General features: G+C 43.6%; 1 protein-coding gene across 2 annotated transcripts in view; it reads right to left on the bottom strand.

Moving 5' to 3' along the window:
* Window positions 1–1,914: 1,914 nt before the first annotated feature.
* The window catches only part of cpne4a (copine IVa), a 99,087-nt gene continuing 82,465 nt past the window's right edge, over window positions 1,915–18,536 (bottom strand). The window contains exons 11-16 of one of the 2 annotated variants that reach the window (XM_026183902.2): window positions 16,507–16,640; window positions 15,325–15,379; window positions 14,182–14,233; window positions 8,864–8,997; window positions 7,842–8,078; window positions 1,915–5,495 (exon numbers count right to left, since the gene is read on the bottom strand). In XM_026183902.2, coding sequence (XP_026039687.1) covers window positions 5,364–5,495; window positions 7,842–8,078; window positions 8,864–8,997; window positions 14,182–14,233; window positions 15,325–15,379; window positions 16,507–16,640 — 744 coding nt within the window. In that variant the 3' untranslated portion in view covers window positions 1,915–5,363. The remainder of the gene's footprint in view (window positions 5,496–7,841; window positions 8,079–8,863; window positions 8,998–14,181; window positions 14,234–15,324; window positions 15,380–16,506; window positions 16,641–18,536) is intronic. The other variant, XM_080308601.1, reaches the window with a different exon arrangement.

The raw sequence follows: 18,536 nt of genomic DNA, 5'->3' as shown, positions 1-18,536 counted from the left end.
CATGAGGCATTAAACATGTTAAATTCTACCTGTGTTTAATCAGGTAGGCAAACTGTGTGCCTCTGCGTTCACACAGACATGTTTGAGTCGTGCTTCTTTGATCCACACTGCTTCACGTTTCTTAGCTCTCAGCGACAGCAGCTTTGTGTCGAGTCAGTGGCATCGTGCTGTTTTTCTTTTGTCCTGTTGTCAGAGCTAATGGCCTCTTTTCATCTTTCTCCTCCTGCCCGTGAACCCGTCACGCCTCCGAACAAACAGCCGCGTGGTTTAATTACTGCTGCCATCCTTGTTTGGGATCCACACAGAGGATGTTGGGACAGCTGGAAAATTCTCCTTCATTTCCATCTTTACTCTCACAGGGTTACAGACAACACAGACTGCAAGACAGGGGCCGACGATCATATAACCTCTAAAACGGGAAAACAACGATGCAATGTGAAAGAAATTTTAACATGACTTCACAAACCATTGTTATTAAAGAGCTGCAGCTCATGCAGTTGGTTAGCTGAGAGTCGGTGAATAAAGCAGGCATATACAAAACTATCTCTATGTTGCACTATTTTATATACACAGGCTGAGGGACCAGTGCATATAGACAGTAACCTCCAATGTTTCTCTTGTCATAATCATTCCCAGTTCAGGTTTTAGTGTTGTACTGGCCTCTGTTCGCCTGGCCTTGTTTTGTGTTGGTGTTTTTTCAGCCAAATAAACGTCTCGCTTTGTGTTAAGATTCAGTTCCGTCTCTCTCTTGCCTGCTTTCTGGGTCCACACCACAAACACACCGATCTCAGCATCCTGCTCTGTCACACCAATCCTCTGCATGTCCTCCTTCACCACATCCATGAATCTCCTCTGAGGTCTTCCTCTTTTCCTCCTCAGCTCCATCTTAAGCATCTTTTGTCCAATATGTCCACTGTCCCTCCTCTGCACATGTCCGAGCCAGCTCAGTCTCAGCCTTGTGTCTCCAAGTCCTCACACTCACCTTTCCATGCTTTCCTCATTGTCAGTATAATGGAGACAAAGTAGACTTGGACAGGATGGAGCTACAGTGTCAGGTGCATGAAGTCCAGTTTCTTTACTATCACTTCAAATATCTGTCATGTTTGCTTTGTGCCATTGTTAGACTTCCTGATGGAATCATGGCTCACACCAGCAGGTGAACAGATTTGATGTTTTAGGATGTAAAAAAATATACAAATATAAACCAGTTTGATAGAAATTATATAAAACACTTGTAAAGCATGGATGAGGCAGAGGATTAAATATTTTTGTGGTTGTACTGTGATAATATACTTATAGATTAATCTATAAAGATCTATGTATTAGTATAACATGAGTCTTTACAGCATATATGCATATTTTACATTCTATAATCAGAATCAGAATCAGAATACTTTATTGATCCCTGGGGGAAATTATTTAATATAAAATTATCTTTATAACCAGAACTAATAAAGATAACAAATGAGCACCTGCTTCCTCCGACTCCTTTTTGAACAGGAAATTGTTTTTTATATATTCCATGTGAATTTGATGTCGTCAGTGTGTATTATCACGTGTCACTTATGTTTGAAATAAAGTCCGAGCAGATGACCCCGCCCCTCCCTGAGCCTGGTTCTGCCGGAGGTTTCTTCCTGTTAAAAGGGAGTTTTTCCTTCCCACTGTCGCCAAAGTGCAGCTTATAGGGGGTCATATGATTGTTGGGCTTTTCTCTGTATTATGGTGGAGCTTTTACCTGACAATATAAAGCACCTTGAGGTAACTGTTGTTGTGATTTGGTGCTATATAAATAAAGTTAAATTGAATTAAATGATTTGATTAATTGGTTGAATGAATAAAATATTTTAAATGCATTAAAAAAGTTGCATTGAACACATTAAACAGATTCACTAAAAATACCGAGACACTCGAAGCTTACTGATAAAACTTTATTATAAGTCAGTTTTTCATTGTTTTGCACACAATACTGCATGTTAACACAACACTAAGTCATGTGACTCAACACCTGTCCCCCACCTTTGCTCTTTGATCGACAGCAGAAATCAAAGTGTCTTAAAAAATCTTCCATCGCTAAATGAAACGGTGCCTGTGCAGCAGCTCGAGTTCAACCTTGTGAGAAGGAAACATGTAAAGCACACGGAAGCTGAGCTGTCACTACTTCATATTCCAGCTCGTGTACAACGTGATAATTGTGCACACTTACTAATAAAAACACTTTGATTGTGTAAATATCATTACATTAAAATTCAATTAGAGAGGTGTAGTTTGATTCTTACACAGAAAGCAACACAAGTGCTTTCAGTCACAGTAAAATGTTCAAAAATAAATGATTCATTTCATCATTTTCTAATATTAGATTTAAAGGTTTTCGGTTAAAATTAGCCAAAAAAGTAAAAACTTTAACGTTCACCATCATTATCAGCAGGTTAGCACATCACTGTCAAAAACTAAACTATACACAGTAGCTGCGTTTGGCCTCATTGGTACTTTTAAATGGATTTTCCTGTTATTACTGTGCAACTACCCGCTGTCAGTGCCGAGCTTTGCTTGGTTAGTCCGTGGTATTATATTATTAAATACCTCAGTTATTACCATGTTGTTAATGAGCTGCATGCAGAGAACTGTGAAAACATGCTGAATGAACATATGTGTAAAAATGCAGGTTTAAGTTATCACACACGGCTGTTTGGACACTTCTGATCCCTCTGAAGGATTTCACTAACCAACACCAAGAGGTGTGGCCGTATCTGTGACAGCGTCCTACAAACGTTTGGATGCTTCAGTAATTTGCAATAAACCTAAAAGACAACAAGCTTTTGTCTTCATTTTTTAAAAACATGAAGACAAACGGACAGGTGTTGTGACACAACGTGACCAAAATCTATCACCATAATCTAGAAATTTCTCCAAAGATGCTCCATTTGTGCTTTTCAATCTACTCGCACATCGTCATTTACATGTGAACATGCTTGAGAGTAGAACAGCCCCATCACTGGGCACATTGTAAACATAATTATTACTCATATTATTCACTACCAGGAAACAGAAACCACAAGGACCGCACAGTCCTGCATGGAGATTTGCATGCAAAACAACAGTTCATGCATCTGCCTGACCTGGAGATAAAAACTGTGGAGGATGCAGACGTCTGTGAAGGCAGCGCACTTGTTCCTCTGGCAGAGATCCGAAATGCTTTACTACATACGAACCTTACGAAATTTAGCAAAATCTCAATAAACTCTTATAAAAACAAATGAGGTGGGGGTGGGGTCATACATTCCTTCATCGACTGGTTCCCCGCCCGTCATGCTGTCTGCAGGGAAGCAGCGTTTAATTGGTCAGAGTTGCCCGTTTGTGTGCTTTTCCACTTAAAATGCTCCTGAACGCTACAGTCTGCTCAGCCTGCCGACCCTGCATGCACAGCGGATGCTAAAGGTGCTACGTTTGCAGTTTCCAGTGTGTACGCTGGGATGTGATGAATTCCTTCCTGACCTTCATGCTGTTCTTCCCTTTTGGGAATAACCCAGTTCTCAACCATTTTCCCTTATTTCTGCTGCAGGTCTAAATGAAGTTTCAGGATGTTGTTTCCACCCACAAAACGCCCCAGTTTGAGGAAAGCTCACTTTACTTTGTGAAGAGAATTTAGGATGACTCGCTGAACATCGTTTTTTATGATCAGATAAAGCTAAACGATGAGATCCAGGCTTCGTTACACGTTTTTGTCATCGTCTTTTTGCAATGCTATACGCCAAAAAAAGATAAATCAATGGATACACTGACAAAACTTGCTAAATTAAAGTTTAGTTTGTCGAGCAGTTCCTTTTTAATGCCATGCTGGACTTAAAGTATCCATAATTTCCCTAAGCTCAGCTCCACGGGTCACATCCTGGTCACCTCAAAATCCATTTGTCCACAGGAAATCTCAGTGTTGCAGTGACAGCACCAAAACATTTTCACTAAACAGACACCAAGTTGTTTAATACTAGCAGTTTGCACAACATAGACAGGTCATGCTATCCTCTATATTCATTGGCTGTGACGCCCTCCAATCAAAAAGGTTCTTCACTCCATCGAATAAAAAAAATACGGTGAAATCTGGCCAATCAGCTGTTCAAGGCAGCGTCGCTGGACTACTTTTAAAGCGCTCCCTGGACGTTATGTTCCAATCACTTTCAGTTGTGTGTCTGTGGCGTGTGCTGGGTCTACTGTGCCAAAAAGGTGTTCAGATCATTTCATGTCCCGGGTGAAATCACAGCTGTGAATGTTACTGCTGTTTGAACAGGACGTCCAGAGAGCGCCACACAGAGATGACCCTGAAGAACAGATTGGCCAATGAAACGAGCCTGTTTGATTCTTTTGATTCCACCTCACACTCCACAAAAGCTCGCTGTGAGTTTTCAGAATCAGAAAGGGTTTTGAGCCTTGAGCAAAAATGCTGATGTGAACAGATCAGGTTTAGTCTTTAAGGAGAATTATAACTTGGATGCCAGGATAGGCAGTGGTAACAAGTATTTATAGCAGAAAGTTTCTCATGACAAGATCCTCCTTCAGTTTCTTTCTCATCCAATGACACGGCCCATTTCCCCCGAAGCATGCTAACTAAAACTGATGTAATCCAAACGGCGTCTCTCTTGTTTTTGTTTTGAACCAAACTAACGTCGAGGTTTTCCCAGCTACAAAACAGGCTTCCATTATGTTGAACTAGCAGGTCAATCCTGACCCCAACAGACCGAGGTTTGCACAAAGCAGTCGACCTGAACAGACCCCGACAGAGAAAGAAGACAACCAGCAGCAGGATGGTGTGCGGTTGGTTATACCGACCGATTAACAACAAAGAGCAGCATTATAATAAGAAGACTGCTCCACGGCTAACGCAGCTAAATAGTTAGTAGCTCTGCATCAGACTGAAAGCCGTGTTTCTTCTTATTGCACCCAAAATAAAAGCAGGTCTAAATAAAAACTTTGGCCACGATTTTCATAAAAGTGGAACAAACAGCTGATGCATCAGCAGGTTTTCTATTAACTTGTAAACAGCTCCACTTTTCCTTTAACTTCTGCTCCTTTTCCCCTCAGGCAGTGATCGTGATGAAGGATGATAGCATGCACCCTCAGGTAGATGACTGTATCGGTAAAAACGAGACCTGACCTGGTTCAGATTGGTGAAACTTAGACCCAGCACTAAGTCGACTCACGACTTCTACCCCAGAGACTGACGTCGTCTGCTCGGGTCTAAAATAAGCCACGTTGTAATGATAGGACACTGCAGGTAGCACCTTCATCATCCGCATTAACAAAGAACAAAAGACAGTAAACATTTTTCTCAGCCCAGGTTGTGCTGTCCAGCGGCAGCTGTGGCAGTAGGCTCATGGACCAAATGGCCTGGAAGACTGGTACTGGCTGGGCACTTTGGGCTTGATGCCCTTGCTGTTGTAGTAGTCAACCACCTGGTTGGGCACTTCTGCTAGCACACTCTTAGCCAGAGCGGCTGGAGACGCCTGAGGAGGAGAGAGCAGAGCCGTCAGTTAAAACACAGAGTGCAGAGGGAAGAGTTGATCTTTAAATGTTCATAAAACTGCAGCTCAACACCTGCAGACCCCTACAACAGAATAGCTGCCCTTCTCCATCGCTGATAAAGCAGGTGTTTTACCTTGATCCATGGTGCACGTAGCTGATTTTGCTTTTTCTCTAAAACAAAAGTTCAATATTTTGCACACATCTTTTGGAAAATGTAAAATTACTAGTAACACACACTCGGATTAATGGAATAAAAACATAAGCAGCGACCTCGAAAGAAAAACTGGTAACGGTTCAGTGATTGTACTAAATTTGCTTCACATTCGGTGGCTGTAAGCAGCTGCAGGAACCTGCCGGCTGCCTAGAGCGACCACTTGTGATTGCACGGGTCAGTGATGATGGCTTCCTGTCTCCCAACAGTCACACTGCCTCTCAGACGGATTCACAAAGACTTGCCAATAACTGAAGTCTAATTTATAAAAGATCGCCAAAACATTGCAATTAATCTGAGTCAGTCTGTGATGACGAATCTCTTTGCAAGAGGAGACTCACTCATTTGGTTGCTGACTGGTTGCTGACTGGTTGCTGACTGGTTGCAGACTGGTTGCACTCCTGTATATAAGCAAGTTGCTGAGGGATTTCCTTGCAACCACTTTCTGAATCTGTCTGACTCTGTCTTATCGCTCTGTTGCACACAGTTGCAGTAACTTTGGTCGTGCCGTGGTCTCAGTGTTTTCCTCAGTGCGAGAGTGGCGTAAAAGCAGCAGCATAAATAAACCAGACCCTCAAATCCGAGCATGTGCATGTGCTGCAGATGGAATTTAATCTGATGTTCTGTTTTGAGGAAGGTAGAACAACTTAAGACACGGTCTTTAAATTTCATTTCAGCGTCTTCCCCTTGGGAAAAATCCCAGACAGCGGTAATTGTTTGAAGCAGCGTCTGTCGCAGCCTCTCGTCTCTGCCTCGTTCTGCTGCTGTCAAATAAAAATTGCTTCTCTTGGGGTCCAAAGACAGAAACTCTCATTCATCACAGAATAAATGCAGGAGAATGAATCTTCCCAACGAGTCCGAACTGTGAATCTCTCGTACTGTACTGTCACTACACTCAGACTGAAAATTCATTCGAGTGAAATAAAGAATTTTCCACTTGAGACTGGCCGGCAGATTGTCCCCATTTCCCTTCTTATAGGGTGAAAACAGATTTTTTTCAACAACTTCACAGCCTCTCCTCTCGTCCTCCTCTGTTTATTGTTTTCCATCACTTCCCTGTCGTCCGCTGTTATTTTAGGGTCACATGCAATTATATTTAAACACTGCATCTCCCATCAACAAGAGAGTTTTCAAATGAACACACCATCTGGTGCTCTAATTAGAGGTTTGTAACTGCTGAACAACAGAGAAAGTGTTTCTAATAATTTACACAAACATGCTTCATAATAACAAACACAAAAAAGTGAGGTTAAAGGTTTGTAAACATCAGTGAAGATGTGAGAAAAACATAAATATTATCTTATAGGTAAAAATATATGCAATTTAATTTTTATTATAGGGCGACAGGTCTTCATTTTGACCCACTCTCCTTTACAGCGGCGCTTCAGGTCTTCGGGTCTGCAGCATTATTCATGCACAGCTCTCTGAGCTCTGGACTCTGGACCGTTACAGAGCCTTCGTTCGTTTCTTTCGCCGCTGTGCTCGGGGTCATTGTCCTGTTCATGACCCAGTTTGGGCCGAGCTTTGGCCGTGGGTTCATGGAGACTCAGTGACTGCAAGGGGATGAAACCCTCATTGCTCCATCACCGTGCCAACAGGTGATACAACGTGTTTGTCCTGATATGACGTGTTTGATTTTACCCACACATGCTGCACATGATGAACAAACATCTCCCATTTGTTCCAGAAGTCTCCAGAGGCTTTGCAAACCTGATCCCTGCTGCCGAGTTCCTTTTGGAGAGATGTTTTCTCTTCCAAACAAGCCACACTTGTTCAGTCGTCTTCTAATTGTTCTGTCATGAACTTTGACCTTTAACAGGTGACCTGAGGCCCGTGAAGTCTGAGCATTGCATTGTGCTAACACACCTGAATCCTTCAGAACTGCAAAGTGCCCAAACGTCTACACTTATACAGGCGCTCACAGCTGCTGAGGAGCAGTTAGCCTGATTCCTCTGGAGTTTCCACATGACTCTAAAAACCACCCGGTCACAGATGTAACACGGCAGGAGTTACACGTGTTCACCATAACCAGTTATTATGTGTTAGTTCAACGAGCACGTTCGCTGTGTATGACGTTGCTCTGACACGGTACAGTTTTCGAACACGATGGACTCACGTGTTTGAAGTTGCGGAAGGGGACGAACTGAACGATGTCCCGGAGGACGGGCTCTCCTTTGGGTGAGCGCAGGATCCCGTCATCGCCGTCCAGCATCTGCATGTCGCTGAAGTCGGCGTTCCCGACCCCAACGATGATGATGGACATGGGGAGGTGGGAAGCCTGAACGATGGCCTCCCTCGTGTCGGCCATGTCGGTGATGACGCCGTCTGTCAGGATCAGCAGGATGAAGTATTGCTGGAGGATTGAACATGAAGAGACCCAGTCAGACCAGCTCCTGCGGCCAGAACTATCAGTGTAAATCCAGCAGGTTTTAAAAGAAGCAGTGGCAGCATTTCAAATTATATATATATATACATATGTGTGTGTGTAGTTCGTCTACGTTTCTGTAGAGTGAGGCTTAAAGTGGATGAAGAGAAACCGGTGAAGAAATCCCAGCGGAGTCATTATAGCAGCCTTGTTAGCGGCCGAGCCGGCGTCTCAAAGCCTTTTCTTCCTGTTTCTAATTGCACGATCTTTAAACTGTACTCTGTGAGGAGTGTTTGTCATAAAAGTCTGGTTCATTTTATTATTATTAGGTTTTTATTTGAAGATCAAACAATAACTGAAAGTGTTGAATTGCCAAATCTGCCCTCTTGGCTGGCAGCCTTCCCCTGAGCTCGGTGTTTTGATGTGGGTAGCTCAGGGTGAAGCTTTGAAGTGTAGTTTCTGGTTGCAGTTAAGGACGCTCTTTCCTCGGCCTTTAAATACAATCATTTTGTCAAAAGTCATCAGCCACGGTTTGTGGTGGTGACGGCACTGGTCCTGACCCGTTTGCCTCGTGTTTCCATGCAGCAGGAACTCTTTTGCACCATTTTTCGAGCAGCATGGCTAATATCTGCGGCAGCGCTGCGTGCTCCCGGGATGATATTCCCGTGGTACCAGTACACAAAGAGACATTGTGCATATTCCTGAGACACAGGTATGAAAAAGGTTTCCTGTCTGAAAACTTTATTGGAACATGAAACTAGATCGCGTCTCACCATGGCCTCTTTGGTGTGCACCTCCTGCGAGGCAGACTTGGCGACTTTCTGGATGATGGGTGCGATGTTGGTGGGGCCGTAGAGCTGCAGCTTTGGTAGGCAGGCCTGGTACGCCTCTACCACACCCTGGATGCCTGACAGGACACAAAAACAATCAGAGACAGTCTGGTTCCGAAAAACTAGAACCAGACAAAGCCAGAGCTGTCTTGGGTTTGGTTACCAGTTGTTCTTGACAGTAAATCTCGTCTCTACCTGAAGATTCTCAGTCATAGAACGAGCATTTCTACCTGTAGATCCACAGCTGTGCACACCTCTTCATTCAGGGTTTTAATCAAACTTTTGCCTTCTTATAAAGCAGAAATCACCAGCTTTGAATCAGAACAAGCTGCCGTTTGTTCTATTAACAGGTGAAAAAGGCTGTTGTTGGAAAAAGTCTCTGTTTGTTTGTCCAGTTTTGGGGGATTCAGAGCTTTTAACTGTGGATGATTCGTGCGTGATGCTGATAATATAACACGTTGGGAGCATGATTGCTCTTTTCCTGATAAAGCCGACAGTGGACGGTGTTCCCTGTACCTTTAGTGGTTTTCCCTCGAGTAGCAGCTCACTAATCACATCCACACCCAGTAATTTTGTTCAGTGAGCAGGCAGGAAGCCGCTCGGTCCACGAAGAGCTTCAGGTTTCTGCGCCCGTGTGATGCACCTGTACACTGGATCGCTGTTAACCATGCTAGCTAGCGTTAGCTGCACCTTCGTGGTCACTTGATCACATGTGAAGTTATTTTAGAGCTTCAAAAATTTCTTCTACTTTATTTGGGCTACAGAAACCAGTAGTGACATCATGGTTCCTGTTACATCATTTATATACAGTCCGCGATCTTAAAGGTGTGCTTTAAATATTAATTTTTGGCCAGCTTTGTCTTTTATTACCTTTGTATAAAGATTCACTTCTGTATCTTTATATTTGTGCTTTTATGTGTTTCATTTTTTTATCATTATTATTAAATTTACTGATGATTCATGTTTGTAGTTTGTTTCTTGCTCCGCCTCTCTCTGCGTTAGTGTCGCTGTTGCTCTGGACTTGCTCTGCCAGCCTCGTGTTTTTGGCGACGCGTCCCTGACGAAGCATCGCTGTCGTGCCCGAAGCTCGTTCGTTACACCCCACGCTTTGGTCCGAGCTCCTTTCATCCCTCGCCTTTTTACCCGAGCTTTCATCTGCTGTAAGTGATTACACTTCAGTCTGTATTTATCACAGTCTGACGGTCTCAGGTCATCTCGGTGATAGAAATCCATCACGTTTATTCTGTGAGACGAACTGTCAGCTTTATATTTAAACCTGTCAGTGATTTTATTCAAACTGAGTCTTTTCGACTTTTGGAAGAACACAAAAACGACACTTTTCTAATTGAATAGAAAGTCTGCGTGTGTTAACTATATTTGGCCTAACTTCATACACTGGGGGGCGCTGCAGAGAGAGGAACCGGTAAACCAGCTGCTCATTAACTACATAACTTATGTTTATACATTTAATGTTATGAGTGTCTCCTTCTGTTTCGCCTTGGACGTATGAGGTCTGTGAGGCTCCACGGTCCGTCTCTCCGGGTCCTTTCAGAGGCATCCCAGCATGCCCGGAGGCAACGCTGTGATTTACTGTCTGAAGGTCATCAGGAAGACGCACTCAGACTTAATTAAGAGCGTCGGGGTTGAAGTGTCTCTGAGCTGATCGATGACCTTTAGCAGCCAAGAGTGCGAGAGGCCTTTATCTAAACACTGTCTGCCTGTCTCCCCTCAAAACCAGGAGGAAACAGTTGTGAGGTCAGAGCAGCAACTCCAGCTGTCAACATCTGTATGTCTGCCTAAAGCAACAGCTCCGATAAAATGACTCTGCCTTATTTTCACTTTTCCATTTAAGAAGAAAGTCCAAATGTAACACTTGTCAATGTTTTAGCTGTCGGGAAGTTTTCTTTTTTGTTTCTTCTCTGCCGCGGCCGCCATCTTCGTGCTAAAACTGGTTCCTGATTGGCCCGAAGCTGTCGGGTTTCCTGCATCTCACCTACGAGGCGCCACAGGCCCAGACCACCAGCTTCTTTCACTGTGAGTGACGGCTCCACTCTGAGCCCCGCCCATGTGACTCAACTCCTCCCCCGTCCCTATGGGAGAGTCAAGACCCCCTGCAGAGGATACTCAGTTACACCAAGGCCTCTTTGTTTCAGTCACTACGTAGAGATCGAGGAAAATATCTGTAATGTGCAGCTTTAGATTTATTTATACTGCATTTCAAAGACACTGAGGAGTTGATTCAGACTGCCAGTGTTAGTACACACAGTCATAGAGGTACACACTGCTGAACCATTATTTTACACTTTAATCAGGAACGAGCACAGAAAATGTCTCTGACGTCTTTTGATTTTTTTCTGATTTTAAATTCACAAATGAATATTTCAAACATTTAGATGAGGTCAGATATCAGCTGTGAATCCTCTGAGTTCTAGTTTAGAGGTTTAATTCACAAATGCCTGTTGGCCTGTTTGAGTATTCGCAGCCTTCGGGCAAATATTCTTTCACTCATTGAATATTGATCAAGTCTCACGGTGTCTGAAATTGATGTCGCTTGATGTTAACAGCCTGGGTTATCCAATCAAAAGAGCCAGAGTATTAACAAACATTTACAAAGAAAATAAGGATGTAATCTTTCTGCAGGAAACCCATTTGTCACCACAAGAGAACGAAAAATTAAAGAAACATGGATGTAGAAAAACATATTATAGCTCCCATATCAACAGCCATAAAAGAGGCGTGGCCATTCTTATGGCGAACAATTTGTCATTCGAACTCTTTGAAGAAATAAAAGATAAAGAAGGACGGTGCATCATTGTGAAGGGCAAAGCTTTAAATAGTATCTTGACTCTTGTCTGCACCAAATAGTCCCAAATCATTCTTTAAAGACCTTTTTGACCCAATCTCAGTGGAGGCAGAGGGTATGTGTATTTGTGCAGGAGACTTCAACGTAATATTGAATTATTGTTTGGACACAACTAGTCAAACTAGATGCAAAACACATATAAGTAGACACTTAGACTTGACACTTGAGGAAACGAGACTGGTGGATGTCTGGAGATTGCTGCACCCTTCACAAAGGGACTACACACACTACTCAATTCCACACTCAGTGCACACCCGGACTGATTATTTCTTAATGCAAAAGGAAGAATGTCACAGAGTGTTCGACTGTAGAATCGAGGTAGCGGATGTCTCAGATCATAACGCGATTTTTCTGACAATTCAGCTGGACTCACTTCCAAGGAACAAAGGAGCCTTAATGTAGGGCTTCTGAATAATGAATCTATTACATATGATATTAAACAAGAAATAGATGCAATCATTAAAGAGAATGACAACGGAGAAGTGAACCCTCTAATTCTTTGGGATTCAATGAAAGCTGTTCTGTGGGGAAGCTTGACAGCAAAAGCTTCTTTTGTTAAAAAAAAAAGAATTGAAAAATATAATCAGCTGACGAAAAATTTAAAAGAGCTGGAACAAACCTTCAGGACTAAAAGGGACCCCATAACACAGAGACAAATCTTAGAGGTCTAAATACAAATAGAAAATATTGAATCAGGAAGCGGAAAGAAAGGCAAGATATTTGAAACTAAATTATTACGACCTAGGCCCTAAATCTGCCAAATTATTCGCTCGCAGACTGCGAAAGCAGCAGATAGATACAGCAATACACCAAATTAGAAACCCTATAACTCAAGAGTTGGAAGCTAAACCGGAAGAAATAGAAAACATTTTCAACAATTACTACCAAAATCTCTATATGCAAGAAGGAAATGTAGATGTACAATCAATTAAAAAAAATTGTTTGTACTCACTAGACCTACCTGCCATTGGAAAAACCAAAACGAAGTACTTACTAAGGAAATCACAGTAGAAGAACTGAATAAGGCAATCAGTAGACCGAAAGCCAACAAAACCCCAGGCAGTGACGGGTTCCCCGCAGAATGGTATAAGGTATTTAAGCTCAACCCTATCCTGCTGAGAACTCTGAATTGGATAATAAAGAACGGCCCGATACCCCCGTCGTGGAAAGATGCTATCCTGTCTTTGATCCCCAAGGAAGGAAAGGATAGAGATAACTGTGCAAATTACAGACCGATATCGATCCTACATGTAGACTACAAATTGTATACTTCAATTATAGCTAAACTAATCAAACTGTTCATTAATGATATAATTGAGGACGACGAATGTGGATTCATTCCAGGGAGGCAAACACAGGACAATATCAGGAGGACATTACACATACTTCACAACAGTTAATGATACCTTACAAAAAGTCTTTGGTTACAAGGTCCCTGAGACCTGTACTGCTTTGTTTTGAGGAAATATTGATGATAGAGTTAAAAGAGAGGACTTATATTTAACTAAGATTCTTCTTACAGCAGCAAGAAAAGCCATTACCAGGCTGTGGCTTAAGCCTTTAAGACCGACCATAGAACCAAGTCCGCCAGAGCTTATATTATATTTTTACCTGCTGTGGAGACATTTTTGGGAGCATTTCAAGTTGATATACATCAATACAACCATTATAGCCCAAATTTAAATAATATGTCTGCATTAAGTGCATAGTAATTACATAAATTGCAAAAAAGTGCAATAAACTACAAAAAAATTAAATCGTTTTTGTTTTTTAACATATTTCTAGTTAGAGAAATTTAAGAGGCTTATCCCTCAAAACTGTAAATACAAAAAAGTTGCACAAAATAGTTTCCCACCACAGGAAATTTATTTTACGTGTCTTCATAGTTTTATTTTTGAAATACCTTTGACCGAGGTCAAGCTGATGGCATAAGATGCAAGTACAACTCCTCCGGTTTCATATGCAAAAAAAATGATTGCGCTAGCTTACAGGGTTGCAGAGCTACAGGATTTAAAACTAGTTACGCAAAACGGAGCGTGCTGCTCTGACTGGTTTTAAAGGGTTAACCTCCGTGAAGAAGAAGAAGACGACACGTTTGCAAATACTGAATCTGGATGTAATACTTCCCTCCTAGTCTTTTGTGTGGACGACTCTCCTACGTGGCTTCTGTGATCACCTCATCACTTTAAGGCAAAATAAAAAATAAAACACTTCCCAGTTTAGGAAATCAAACCGAGCCTACAGGAAACATCAGCGGCGCGGTGAACGGTTCTTCCTGATTCGCTGTCACCATCAAACTCATTCTCACTTCAAACAGCTTCTGAAGCTCGCTGTCAAATATTTGAGTGGTTTTTCTGCCTGTTTTTAATTTTCAACGACAGGAAATCAAAGAACCTACCTGCACACTCCGGGTTCTCCTCATTAAAATTCACTGCGAAGTCGTGGGAGACCTGGAGCAGAGAGGGGGAGGGAGGGGGAGGGAGGGGGAACAGGAAGTCTGTTTGATCTCTGCATCAAAAAAAACAACCTGCAGAAAGAAAACTCACAATAAAACTCTTCACCTTCATCCGTCTTCATCGCTTCCTGCTCTTCTTCTTCTTGAAATCGAAGCTGAGTAGTTACCTGCCCCCTCCCCCTCCCTCCCCCCGCCTCACAGCACACTCACAGGACAGGTGAGTTTCTAGTCTAACTGACAGGCGAGGGAGCGCTGAGAAAGATTAAAGCTGTAAGCTTTGTAAAGCAAACTGAAGCCACAGAGGAGCTGCAGTTCCAGCACTCGGTGTTTTTACACTACAGCGTTCAGAGGAAGTGGGCGTGGTCTGCACAGCGCGCTCGTTCCTGCACCAGGTTAGGGCAGCAGGGAGCTGCTTTATCCAGATACGAGCTGAACGTAGACAGGAGTTCACAGAGTTAATATTCTTCCTGTGTGAGACACACTCGTCAGACGTGTGATCAAATATTTTGAGGAATCAGTTTCTGAAAATCAAAGACTGATTTAAATGATTTCACTTTGGCTGCTTGAGGGATCTCCTCGAGCACCTGCAGACTGATTCCAGCTCGGCTGCTAATGTCTGGCTGTTCTCTGAAGTCCCAGTGAACCCCTGTGTATTTGTGTATGTGTGCTGACAGGGATGTGCGTCTCCTCCCAGGATCAAACTTCCACTGTGTACGCCTCCACACTCAGGAAAAAGTTCCTGATCACATTAGACATTAGACTTCCTATTGTTGATTAATGTAACGCTGCGTAAGCTGAAGGCTGTTTAATATTCTTGACTAATCTTGTTCCGGCTGCGTGCCGCGCTATATTTTCTGGGCGCCGACTCGGACTCTGAATGGAGCTAATCAGGACTTTGAAAGCTGATTTGAATGCAGCGTCAGACCGCCAACCAAAGGCTGCTGCACAGGAAAGGAAGCATTCAGCCGGCAGCACCCCGGGGAGGTGACGAGGGCAGGGAGGTGGGAAGGTAATCACAGGGTCAGCCTCAGCCTCTGCAGACAGAGTGCATGCTGGGAACGCCGACGAGCCGGGCTGTTAAATTACCTTGTAGTCTGGAGGGATCCGAGCTCCGAAGCCGAACGCCGGGAACATTTTGTCACTGAAAGGAAAAAAGACAAAAAAGTAAAGGTGAAGAAGGAAAAGAGACACTGGAGGAGCTTTCTGATTGGATACTTGAACACAAAGCAAAAGAAATGTCTGCTGATTGGCTGAGAAGTGATTACTTCCTTACATCACTGTGATGTTAGGAATCTCTGTCCAGTTCATCTAAAATTCAATTAAATACATTCTGTGAGTTAGACCAGCGGTCCCCAACCCCCGGGCCTCGGACCGGTACCGGTCCGTGAGTGGTTTGGTACCGGGCCGCGAGAGTTGAGGCTCAGGTGTGAAATGTTTGGTTTTCAGGGTTTTTATCGGTTTTCAGCGTTATTTTGTTATCGTTTTTATCGTTAACTCTGTTTTCCTGGGTCTTTTCACGTCTGTTATGAATAAATCTTCTTTTTTTCGGTACCAGTACTAGTTTTATTTTCTTGTATTTATCCGCGACACCTTAAAGGCCGGTCTGTTAAAATATTGTCGGGCATAAACCGGTCCGTGGCGCAAAAAAGGTTGGAGACCGCTGAGCTAGATGTTTGACCTGTTGCTAGCTTAGTACGAGGACTGAAGTGTAGAAGACCGCTAACTCGAAACTGACTATACTCCTTTGCAGCTTCTTGGACTCTGTAAGAGTAGCTTTGTGTGATTCATAGTTAACAGTAATCGTGTTAGTCGGCCTGGTGATGTGTGCTAGTGCAGCTAAGTACACAGCAGCCATATTATTGGTCAGATGATGTCATTCAAAAGGCTCAGATCTCCAGTTCAGGTGAAGCTAGCAGACAGCTAGCGGCTACAGCCGCCTGTCAGTCAAAGAGGCCACGCCCACGTTGGGAGTGTAACCAGGCAGGATAATAATAAATATTAATAATGTATACTATGTTGACCTGTGGGGAACTTCCTCTCTGCATTTGCCCCACTCACTCAGTGAAGCAGTGGGCAGCCACTGGGCGCCCGGGAGCAGTGAGCAGGGACGGTACCTCGCTCAGGGGTACCTCAGGGTAGCCGTTCAGTGGATTCGGCCACTCTACCTACTGAGCTATCGCTGCTCATAAGTGATGTTTCTTTAATCTTGTGAGTACATGAACACAGTAATGAATGGAGCTTTGTGATTGGCTGCTGAGTTGAAGTGACCTGTCGTAGTCCTGGCAGATTTCTCCCACGGCCACCAGAGCCTTCAGGTACTCGTTGGGCTGGTACGGGTGGATGTAGTGGAGGGAGCAGCTGTTCCGAGGGTCTCCGTTGGATGCTGTGAAGTCGATGGCGACCTGCAGAGACAGCAGCCAATCAGGGATCAGAACCAGTCAGAGTCCCTTAGAGAAGCCACACAAGAGCAGGAGGGAATGATGTGACTGTATGTTTGTTGGTGCCATTACAGAGACAGATTTTTATCCTCATTTATGATTGTAAAGAAGCAGGCATGTCTAGATTTAATTGATTTTTATTGGTTATTTGGCTGAAATGAGCCTTTGAGGGTTCAAAGGTCGTGTCCACCGGAACCTAAGGCACGGACCATCTTTCTTCATTTATGGTTTTTGTTCATTTTGGCCTCAAACTGATCCGTGTGAAGAAAATAAGGATGGTGCTGAGGACGTGAGCGAAGCTTTTAGTTACATTTCCTCTAAATCGAAGATATTTATTTTTATTGTTTTCATTTCTTTTTAGTTTTTGCTGTGTGTGCAGTGTTTTGTTGCTTTTATTGGTTTCATTTTGTGCGCTTGCTCACTTTTGATTGTTTTCTCATTGTTTGTGGGGCCTTTGAGTGCTCTGTGAAGCAGTTTGGTGCCTCCGGGTGAAATGTGCTGTATAAATGCATCGGCTTCACGGCAGCAGCAGCTCAGCTGAAGAAGAAGAAAAGCAGTTATGTTCAGAGAGCCGCAGAAAGAGCTCCGAGACGTCAGAAGGTCTGAATCATTGATGAGTCGATGACGACGGCTGCGGACGCTCGTGGATTACTGAATGAGCTTCGCGGGCGATAAACGACCACAACCAGACGCAAAATGGCTCGACTGCAAAAACACGCTGCAGACCTGAAGTCAGGCGTAGAGATACAAGCACACGTGTGCTTAAAACCAGCAAATATGACTTTACTGTTTAACATGCAAGAGTAAGTCATGCTGTCAACTCAACTCAAACAATGAAGTTCAGAATGACTGAAGCAAAAGAACGATTGTTTCATATGAAGCTGAAACAGCTGAAATCAAGAAGAGGAAGTGAATTCAAAGGATTTTTATTATTGTTCGAAAAGTGCCATTGGAATACTCGTCCATTTAGAAAATGCATTTAAAGAATAAGACCATGTAATGCAGCGTTCAGACCTTTAACGTCTGCCGGATCACAAATATTTTTAAAAACAGCTCCAAAGGGCCAAAAAAGGCAACAAAGTTAGCTTGAAGGTGTGAAAACAACGAGGCATAAAACGAGGAAAAACATGTTTGAAATGAGCACAAAGATGCAAAACTACACAAAATAATTACAACCATTAAAACCAGTCACGAGAGGACACGTGATTTCACCAAGCACTGTTTTGTTCACCCAGAAACTCTCCACGGGGACCGCCTCACTGAAGCCAACACTGGAGACGGGTTCTGATTGGATCGCCACAGAACAATAACAATGACCCTGAAACACATGATGGATGGATAGCCCAGAATTACTGACCCATCCATATCAACAGTGTTTAATTACCCTTTCGTCCTGATGTGTAGGAGCAGAGCTGAATCACATGGACACAGCAGGAAGTGTCGCTGTGGTGCTGTAAACAGATGGAGTGGAGGTCTCAGCAAATTCACCCAAAGTCAGACGGTGCAACGCTCAGAGAAACTCCACAAAGCCGAGAGCTCCACCTCAGAGGCGATTAGAAAGAGACTGAGTGGAAGAGCTGCAGGAGAACGCCTCACGCTGCACGGCGTGCGTTTGCAAAGTTATATCTGAACAAACCACAAGACCTCCGGGACAAACGGGACCAAAGTGCAGAAGAAGCAGGTTTGGAGAAAACACTCATACCAGCCGTCAGCACAGCGGTGGAGGGCCGAGGGTTCGGGCCGAGGGCTCGGGCCGAGGGTTCGGGCCGAGGGTTCGGGCCGAGGGTTCGGGCCGAGGGCTCGGGCCGATCCTGCAGCCACAGGATCAAAGTCAGGACACGGACTTCGATTTTCACAGGA

Source organism: Astatotilapia calliptera, chromosome 11, assembly GCF_964374335.1.
Source record: "Astatotilapia calliptera chromosome 11, fAstCal68.1, whole genome shotgun sequence".
NCBI classification, from domain to species: domain Eukaryota; kingdom Metazoa; phylum Chordata; class Actinopteri; order Cichliformes; family Cichlidae; genus Astatotilapia; species Astatotilapia calliptera.
This window is presented reverse-complemented; position numbering and strand designations above follow the sequence as displayed.